The sequence below is a fragment of the Halyomorpha halys genome, unplaced genomic scaffold, assembly GCF_000696795.3.
Source record: "Halyomorpha halys isolate HHAL.00 unplaced genomic scaffold, Hhal_1.1 Scaffold1012.1, whole genome shotgun sequence".
NCBI classification, from domain to species: domain Eukaryota; kingdom Metazoa; phylum Arthropoda; class Insecta; order Hemiptera; family Pentatomidae; genus Halyomorpha; species Halyomorpha halys.
In genome coordinates, this window is record NW_027109975.1 from 252,774 (window position 1) to 263,845 (window position 11,072).

At 28.5% G+C, this 11,072-nt stretch overlaps 1 protein-coding gene across 1 annotated transcript in view; it reads left to right on the top strand.

The window, feature by feature from the left end:
- Positions 1-10,596, top strand: part of LOC106687786 (uncharacterized) — a 67,254-nt gene extending 56,658 nt beyond the window's left edge. Inside the window, exon 3 of the mRNA XM_067048127.1 lies at positions 7,018-10,596. Within this exon, the coding sequence (XP_066904228.1) occupies positions 7,018-7,291 (274 nt within the window). The 3' untranslated portion in view covers positions 7,292-10,596. The remainder of the gene's footprint in view (positions 1-7,017) is intronic.
- Positions 10,597-11,072: the final 476 nt, after the last annotated feature.

The window sequence follows — 11,072 nt, forward strand, 5'->3', positions numbered from 1 at the left end:
ACGCAAAACAAGTACCTTCTACTGTCCGGTTAGGCTTTCGCATTCCTGACATTCGTAGAATAGCTAGTTACAACCACGTAACGTCGATACTAGGTCACAATCAGACATCTTGAAGTAATCTTTTTATTTTTTTATACGTTACAGGAAACAAAAAAGTCGCCTTTCATAAGCGTACATCGTCGGAAGTTTCTTGAAAATGAAATGCAAGACACGTCGAAGGAAATTTTTCCTACTTTAATTTTTTTAGTGTTTATTTCTCATTATTATCTTGAGAAAATAATTTTTGTTGAGTTATAAGCAAAACATTGAAAATTTTTTTTTATTCTATATCTTGGTAAGCGAGATGTGAAACTTGAAATTCCTGGTTCAGATTCCAAAAAAAGATATAGAGTCGTTGAGAAAAATTCTTCCATATATTTTCCCTTAAAATACGAGACCAGGCAGAACAAAAAAGTTCAAGTTTTGTTTTGTTTTGTTGTACTCGTAATTATTGCTCCCTCCCTCCCAGTTTTTGGGTCCTTGAACAAGATTCTGAAGTTTGTTAACAGAACTTTTTTCCGGAATCATTGTTTTTTCTTTTGGTTTGTAACATAAAGCTCAAAATTTTGGAACCGAAAAGTGGCCTTTCTTAAGAGCTCTCTTGCTGCTAAAAAAAAAACATACTTGAAAATTTGCTTCACTTCAAAAACCTAAGTAGTGAAATTAAATTCAGGAACGATTTGTCATTTGGATTCTTCTAATTTTTTTTATCATTTTCAAGCAAATTGTCAAAAACTATAAAACATCTATTTACGCCTTCAAGGTGCATCGGAACAAAAAAAAAGTGAGAATTCATCTAAAAATTTCATTTTCGATAAGGTTCGAAAAAAAACAATACCTTCAAAGTAGAACCAACTGAACCATTATAACCAAGCGAAAATAAAATCAAAATTCCCTACATTACAGAGGATGGAGGGAGGAGTATATATATTTATATTATTTTATTTTTTCCTATGTTCTTGAATAAATATTGGAGAATAATATCGTTATAAGTATCAAAACAGAAACTTTTTAATCATATCTAAATTTGTAATATTTACGAATTACATACATTCAAATGCTTAAATGTATAATCCGCTGCTACGACAAAAGAAGCAAAGTTTTTCCATAAAGCACACTAGCGGCAACAATAGATCAGGATTGATGGGTCACTGCATCAATGAAAAACCAAAATGTTATTAAATTCTAGATAAATGTTTATTTTACTGCTACAAATCACTGGACCAAACCACAATATTGTTTCAAATGTATGGTATTTGTGTTTCAATAATTTTTTTTAAAAATTAGATTCTATAGAATAGCACGATTATTATGATCATCTAAATAGCCACACCATTCAGTTAGAGGCTAATTTTCTTTCCCGTAAAGTTTAAATTGATTTACTGGTAAACCACTGTACATCACTTTCAAGTGAATTCGTTACTTTTAACATATGATTTAAAATTTTAATTTTTCATAAATTAACAATGTTAATTTGTAAAAAAACCGTATTAACTGATTTCGTTTATTCAATAGATTTCTTGAAATTTATTAATTTAAGATTATTAGATACATCAAAGTGCATTTAAACTACGAAAATTGCATCAGAAGTCCAGACGTTTCAAAATAAACTTCTCTTTAAAAAAAAAAAGTGTATATAAATAATCTAAATGTTTAAAAATTGGGAAGTTAGAATGATAAACTTTTTTAGCCATATTCTGGCACGACGGTCCCTCGTGGAAAAACTTATTTTGAGTATATCAGCTGATGTTAACAATGTAATTATTATACTCCTGGGACAAACCTTCATTAATAAAGCGAGTGATCCTTCAATAAGGGAAAATTCGTCAATACAGAGAAATTTTCTTCTACCAAAATCTTACGCCATGAATTACTTTTTATGATGTGAATCCAGGAATATATAGGTTTCAAACGAACGATAATGTAATATATCTCATTGAATATTCCACGGACTTCGAACAAATTAGTTTTTCAAATAATAAAAAATGACTAATTCTCAAAGATGTTAAAACAGAATGTGAAAGTGAACAAGCCAAGTGTAAACAAGAAAATTAGGCAGTCCCAATTATCAAAAAGAAATCTAATGATGAAAGAAACGGGATAGTGTTGTACTAATTATAACTTCCATTATTCCTAAAGGCGTCTTACCTACATTGCTTTATTAATATAATTATTTCCTATTTTTTTATATTATAAATTTTATTTAAAAGCATAACAATGATTAAAACTTTCATGGTCCATGAATCTAATCGTGGGAAGAGTTATATAAATTTGATTCAATTTCAATTATTAGTGATTAGCATTTTTATTATACTTATATTGTTTAAATTTTATTTATTTTGTTGAATTATAATATCATTATATTTTGCAGTAGTTACTTAAACTGTAAAACTCTAAATAAATATGTATCAATTTGAATTTGATTATGTATTTATTAAAGAGACTATCATTAACTTATAAATTGTGTTTATTATTTGAAATTGAATTTAGTAATTTATAAATGATTTTTATATTACATTATTATGTTGTTATTATTATTATGATTACATTATTAATTTATATTACATTATTATGTTGGCACTAATAACTACGTTTTTATTTTTGCACATCACTGACCGTACCCCTAAACATCTCCTCATTTATATATAACAACTGTGAAATATTAACTCATCATAAAAATTTACAGTTAAACTGTAAGCAGAGATATCCGTTATTTTTATAGTTTAATTTTTCTATTTCCATCAACATTTCGTTATGTTTCCTCCATCTATATATTCACGATGGGCATTATCTATTGATATTTTGTAATATTCACTATTGATTACATTTATTGAAATATATTTTATTATCTCATCATGTTTTCCTAGTGAATTGCTAATTGTCATTTACTAATAATTTTGATAATTACAAATTTATTATATAAAGTAAAAATATTGAACTTTGATATTTCGTTTAAATAATTGCAGGCGCTTTCTCCATTGCTGCTCAGTGAGGCAACTACTGACCCTATACAAATACCATCTGAAGCCGTATGGTTATTACATTTGACTAAATTTACCTCTAGCCTGTTTTGTGAAGTGGCTTGGCTTATGATAAAATTCACTATTTAAAAAGACCCTTCAATATTCACAAAAACGTTTACGAATGTGAAATAATTATTAATAAGTTTCATTTTTGTCCTTTCTTTTTTTTTTTTGGTTTTATTCTAATAAATTCTCATTTGAGCAATAATATTTCTAACCAGAACGTGCATTCCAAGCATTCTTTTGCCATCTCATTGATCTAGATTTTTTAAGTTTTAAATAGTTATAAATATTTCGTAAATCGGTTGTCAACGTATACTGATGATGTAAGTGCACATAATACATTTTATACTAAAAAAAGTAAGATTTGAATGCATTTTGTAATGATTTATTCATTAATCTCTTTATTTTTTATATACATGCCTGTATATGTACTCGATTTTTTTTAAAGCCTAAATTATATATACGTTTTTTTTCATAAATTATATATATAACAATTTCGAATTGGTAATCAAACATCTGTGAATTTCTTCAAATTATATCATTAAAATGTGCAAGAAAAGAAAAAGCGTATGTTTTTAGGTGGCTCTATTAATTGTTATAGCATATAGTTACTATATCATCTATTTCTCGAACTGTTTCTTATAGTACAAGAGCCCAAGAGCAGAAAAAAGGCAGTTATCTTACCCCAATTTTTGATTACTTTAAGTAAATCTATGTATAATAAATAGTCAAAATTGATGAGTCTGCCAAGTATAGGTAGAGGGAATAAAAATGGCGGCTGTTTCAAAGCGATGAAAAAACTAATTTTTCATTCTATATCTTAAAAAGTAGGAACAAAACAAGAAAACGTCATTTCAAGAAGAGTAAATTTTCTAAAATATGAGCCATAATTAAGTTATTTACGTTAAATAGTTTTCGAGATATAGCTTTTTAAAAAGCAACATTTCATAAAAATGTAGTATGGGGCGTACTGAAAGATCAGTAGTTAGTTAATTTATATTGAGAAATTTATATCTCAAAAACCATTTGACGTACAGAGGTCTATTAGCACTCAAATTAAAGCTAGTTTAATGTGCTATAAAGTAATTTATAATGTTTATCTTCGTAGGAATAATAGTTTACATGAAATTTGCTAAAATAAATTGATTTATAGTTGTTCCGACAAATTTTCATTTGCCAAAATTATATTCATATGTGAATATCATAAAAACTACTACCCATACGAAGATAAGTATCATAAACTACTTTATAGTAAGTTAAATTTCATTTATTTTGAGTGCTGGCAGACGTATGTGCGTCTTATAGATCTAGAGATATATTTTTTTCAAAAATCCAACATTTTATACAAACAACTAGAAATTAACATTTTGTGAGTTTATTTTGTCAAATATCATAAAAAATACTAGTCCAATACAAAGATAAACATTATTAACTATTTAATAGTAAATTTAACTAGCTTTAATTTGAGTGCTGGCAGATATCTGTACGTCCAATAGTTTATGAAATAAAGTTTTTCATAAATCAAACTTATTGTCTGAACAACTATAAATCAATTTATTTTAGCAAATATATTGAAAACTACTTTTCTACGAAGGCAAAGGTATTAAACTTCTTTATAGTCCATTAAACTAGCTTTAATTTGAGTGCTAATAGACATCTGTACGTCACATAGTTCCTAAGATATAGATTTCTCAAAATAAATTAATTAACTACTAATCTTTCAGTAGATTTTTAAGAAATTTTTCATTTTAAAAAGCTATATCTCGAGAACCATTGGACATAACTAGCTCTTTTAGGGCTTATATTTCAGCAAATTTACTCTTCTTTAAATAATGTTCTCTTTGATTTTCTAGTGTTGCAGGTAGTTTTTAAGATAGATATGAAGAGAGCTCCAAATGAAAAATAAATGTTTTTTTAAGGTTTTGAAACAACCGCCATTTTTTATTCCCCCTACCTATACTTGGCAGACTAATCAGTTTTGACTAGTAATTATACATAGTTTTCATTAAAGCAATCAAAAATCGGGATGAGATAACTGCCTTTTTTTCTTCCCGGCTCTTGTACTAATATATATCCGTAATTTAGTACAGATTCTGAGAGAAAATCTGTACCGATCCACCCAGGCAGCACTATCAGGCGTTAATAACAGATATTTAATGAAAATAAAGTAAATTTTTAACCAATAGAAAAAAAATAAGGACAAGTTGAACATAAAGTATCCATTTTCGCTCCTTTAAAGTTTAAAAGCTAATCAATGAGTGTTATTGTGAACTTTAATTGATTCTTTCACTAAAACACGTTGCGGAAATGGCACAACTCTTAAAAAATCCGTTTTGTCCAGTTGCGCAAGCTCACTTTTTGTTATGAAACAGAGAATTTCTTAAAGCTTTGACGTGACACACGAAGATCCGATAAAAGAATCACAAAGCTATAGTTGCCACGGGCTTCTCTTAGCGGCGTTAAGTGGGGACAGCTTTTTAGGAAAGTTTCCGTAAAGCCGATTCCTGTCATCTGAAGAAACATCCCACTGTCAAAATGCGAAAGCCAAAAATGACTATCGAAATTTCAAAAGGGTTTATATAAGAATCTACTATCAATGTGAAATAAATAATAACTAAGATGCATAATGCCTGAAGTTTAGCTAATTTTGAACTATAACATAAAGTTGTGGGGTTAATAATAACATGAAAGTTGGCAATGCAAAATTTGATTTTCTTATAAGAAATAACATCTAGATTTAATATTCAATATGTTGCTATCATATACCATAGTTAAAACCAAAGTAGATTGGTATAAATGGTATACCATTTCGACCATAACAATTTGTAACCCTTTACAAGTCATTAATGATTTACATATTTCTTGAGGTCCTATATTTTTTCCTGTTAGCAGGTTACTTATGATATACAAGATTACATTTCTTATGAACATGAGATAGTGTTTGTCACTCAATTAAAGAATCAGCGATCTTTACTTATAGTTTGATAAAAACAAAAATCGTTTTTTATGACTCATATGTGTACTTCGAAATTGGCCCAATCTAAATTTGACCTAACCAATTTTTACAAAAACACAATAGCCAAGCAAAAGGTGCTAGTGATTAATTTATTGATATAGAAATATTGTTTTTAAAAGAAAAAGTCTGTGCATGATATTTATTTTAATTCATTAAATATATTATCGCATAAATGATTATATATATGAGTGAACAATACATGCGGAATAAACTTGATAGAAAAATCCCAGTAGTATAGCAATATTGCAATACACGAGTATTTACATATTAGTATTAATATTGAAATTCATCTTTGTTTTATTGTATTCATTATTATCTTCATCTATTTTTTAAATAATTCAATTTTAAATTATTTTCAATTTCTACATGTACTTAATTAGTTTATTCTCATATCTTTATCTCTCTTTTTATCAATTTATCTATTTATTTTTTCTTCTTTTATCCCTAATTTTAATATTACTAAATTTCTCTACAGTCTCAATATTGTTGTAATATTACACTATAAATTTACCTATGATATCATTTATCTTCTTATTTTTCTAGTTATTCTGTATTTCTTTTTATTTATTATTTTCTTGTTTCATTAGTTTCTTGTTTTTTATTCTTAGCACTCATGAAGGCATGCCATTCTGGTCGAAACGTTGGCACTTATAAATAAGTTTTACTAATTTGTCTTCTTCACTGAGCACACTCCCAAACATTTTCTCCTCATATATAATCCACCTTGAACTACTAACTCAACACTCTAATAAGTTACATCGGTTATTGTTATTCTAAGCCATAGGTGTATTATATATGTCCAATATATTTTTCTATTTCTTTAAATTATCATTAAAAAAATATTCTTAAATAATCATCATGAAACATGTATGTACTTTTAAACAGGAATACATATTATAGACCACATCATTAACTTTGCATTACATATGTTTACAGGAAATTCGCCACATCTTCTAGAGATGACGCGGAGTTCTACCTCCTCAGCATTTTCCTTGGAGACATTGTGGGCTCCCCACACCTGTGCAGACAACTAGCCAAAAGAGGGAGGTCTTGCAAAGGTAGCATACCCCTGACTTCAGCCTATAACCCGATCAACCTCGACAACAGAGTCCAGACTGCCAGGATGGCACCGCAGCAGTCGCAAGCAGTGAGCTGGCAGTACTACTACGCGCCAAACGCGCCGCAGATCACCGCCTTATCTCCAAGATAGCGAGGACTGTTCCTCTCAGCTGTAGCATTACGATATGAATAGTAACCATGACTTTAGGGTTGTAAGGCAATGTTTTCCAAGCCACACTGCTTTCAATTGAATATTTTTCCATTTTTACCAGAAGGATTACATTAAAATGGAAAAATGTACTTGAAACGCAGAGTCGAGTGTCTCCTTGTAAAAAACAATATATTTATTTAACCTGTAATTAATGTAACGATAGGATGAGATTAGTCAAAACCGTAAGCAAGGTTTGGGCCTATATTTAACTTGCGGAAATCAAACGTAAAATAATAAATATAGTAATAATGTAAATATATTATGCTGTTTAGTCAGTAGTAAAAATATATGTACCATCTGAAGTATGGAAAAAATAGTTTTTTGAACAAAATTAAACTTAGTAATTGATTGCACAATGCTGACACGTACTTCGTATTACTAACGAAACATTAAATCAACTCTAATATGCCATACTCAAAGTTTCGTCAATTTTTTCTTACAGCCTTTGTGAACATTGTATCACCTAGAAGTTAGTTGAAAAATACAGAATGATGAAATTAATTTTAAAGGAAACTGTTGGAGTTCGTAAAAAAAAAAAAATATTGGGCAAACTTAAATTTTGGATTTATTTGCATTTAGTACGTCGTTTCCTTCATAGTTCGAAAGTAAAATGTTTCTTTTTCATTATTTATTTGTCCTCACATGGCTCTCATTTGCTGATTAATTGCAACCACTTGCAGATAAGCCGAATCCAGATAAGTCACCAATTTCAATTAAATGGACTGACTTTTGCTTGGTTCACCTCGTTTAATTTTAATTTAATTTCATTGTTTTAAAGAAACATAAGTTAAAAAAAAAAAAATCTCAAAGTTAAATCAACACAAACTCGAACCAGAATGCGAGTAATGAATGACCTTGAGGTTAATCCTGAAGTTTAATACTAAACTTCTAACATCAGAAGACCCGCGAACAGACGGAAGTACACGGTATTAGGAGAAGCAACCAAGGAGGACTTCCTGCCGCGGGTGAATCGCCTGATCTTCCACCGGGAGGAAGAGAGACTCCGTTACCAATGGAAGAAAGTGGTCCGAGACACCGCAACAGATCTTCAGAACCGCCTTCACTTGGTCCTTTGTGCAGATCTTTGTTAGGATCTTCTCAGAGCAGTCGCCTGCATATCCTTTGTCCAGTTGGAGGATATCGCATCTCGCATCTCGCCTCTCACCTTCATCATACTCCCTCAATCTGTCGGCTTTGATTGAAAACCCTAGTCGGCCATTGAACCTTGAAGTGAAAATGTCCTACAGAGGTAGTGAAAGCCTAGAAATAGGCTATGCAGAATATAAAGTGATGTTCTAGTAACTATAAAAATAATAATAATAATGAAGGACTAAATAGAAAAATAATAAAGTTCGTTCATAGTTCTAAGATTTGATGCAAACAAGCGCAATTATTGCATCAGTAGTTGTGCAGTAGTTGGCATACCACTTAGAGTTTTTAACAGTATCTTTCATTGTAATAATTTGTTTACTTTTTTTTTTAAATCCCCTTTAAAAATGGAAAAAATAAAAAAAAAATCACACAGCTTTTCATTATCAAGCATCCAATCTTTATTTAGTCTTTTGACGGGTTCTTTATTATCATCATTATTTAGCTATTATTTTTGTTTAAATCATTGTTTTTTCGGTCTTTTCTTCTAAATTGGTTTGTGAATTATGCTCATACCTCTCGGAAATTACCCGGTTTGCCTGAAATGTCAGATAGAGGGTAAAGAAAATAAAGAAATTGTCATGTCCCACGGTATTTTTCGATTCGGTATTTCTAAAAGTTGTTTTGTTTCAGTCTTGCTTTGTTTTATGATTTAGACATTTACTGTATTAATTTTTTTAAATCAATATTGCTTTCCATTGGTTTTCCATGTTCTCTTTACTGCAATTTTGTTTATCTTCATTATAAACAAAGTTCATCTATTCACTTCAATTGTGTGTTCAATAATAAATAGATGAATGTTTTTACTTTGTAATAAAATCTTATCCATCGAAATGCAAAGCATAAACCACACTTCATAACCACTGACATGAATGATTTGACCATACTGCGTTGTAACAGGAATTCATAGTTCGTGAATATCCCATTGGATCTATCCCACATTTGTACTTTGTTGGTGTTGAGTAAAAATACATTTTAAAAATAGTATTCATAAAACACCATCAGAAAAAGACAAGAGTGTAATTTTGAAAAAATAAACATTTTCTATGATGGTTATTTTAAATTTTAACCAATAACTACTAGTTTTGTTTAGACTAAATCCGTAAAATTTCGGATTTTTTTTTTAAACTCTAAACTAAAATACAGACAAGCTTCATATGAATACGAATTAAGAAAAAAAGAAAAATAACATTATATCACAGTCTATTGGATCGTGATAAATAACATAGCAGATGTGTTACCATACTACAGCTGGTATATCACGTAAGCATTACTTTCCTACCAATTAACTTCTAAAACGATGAAGAAATATTTTTTTGTTTAATGAATCAAAATTATAAATGTATTTGAATTTAAAAATTCAGTAGGGTATTTATAAGATGTTACCATACTCATAGTTTTATATATTGAGCGTTTACTTAAGGTGAAATTGATATTATTATATTCAATACATAAATATATTATTATAATATGTCTATTATATTAAAAACATACATACAGCAAAAAAAAAAAAAAACTGACATAGTGTTTTTAAAATTCATTATCATGTGAGAATTACAATATTTTTTTATAAGGAAGTATTAATATAGGCAACAAGAAAAAATATTTACAAGCCCAGGCCAAAAGATATGAGTAATAAAATAATGATTATATAAGAATAGGGTAGACCATTGTAGTTAAAATTTTGTAAATAGTGTAAATAACTAGTAAATATGTAACTGAGCTTATAATAATCAATTAAACATAGTGAAAATTTAGAGTGTATTTACTCAAAAACTAAAGAGATTCGTCTAGTCTCTAATATATTGTGGATAAAAAAAAAAATTAAAGGTTTTATTATGTCTTCAAGCCATAACATAAGGCACCATTCCTAATTAATAACTACATACACATGAGTACATCGAATTTAAAAAATACTGATTTTATTTTTTATAAATATATTTATTACATATGTGTGCTCTCTTTTATAGTACAATAAATCTCTACGATTATTCATTACAATAAGTAAAACAATTAAATTAAACTATGCTAAATTTTATAATAAAGCTTATTCTCATAGGTTCTTTGTGTAAATTTTAAAGAATTTTCAAAACGTCCCATAATTATAATTTATTGTCATAGAGTGTCATTATATTATTTGTATTATACATATTGCTAATAAAATTATACTATTATTTGCCTATTTTTTACCTTATTCCAAATATATAAAGAATTTATACTGATGTGAAATATTTTTTAAAACCCTAATTAAATATCTATATACATATATGTAAGGTGGGTATGTGTTTGTATTATTTCTCCTTAACTAACATGGAAGGCTTCCTGAATGAAGACCAAAAATAGTTTTATTTGATACTATTATATTTTTCCATAAACCTTGAATTATTATATTAAGCCGTAGTGAAAGAGTTTTGTGAATATACATTTAAAATTCATCTTTAATTGATATAGCGAATACTCCTTTCATAAACACGATTAATATTAGACTGCATGCCGTTTTTGCCAAAAGTTTTGTAAAGGTCTTCCATAATAAACCAAGCTCATCACGAGAAGAAAAAGGTTAATAATAAAA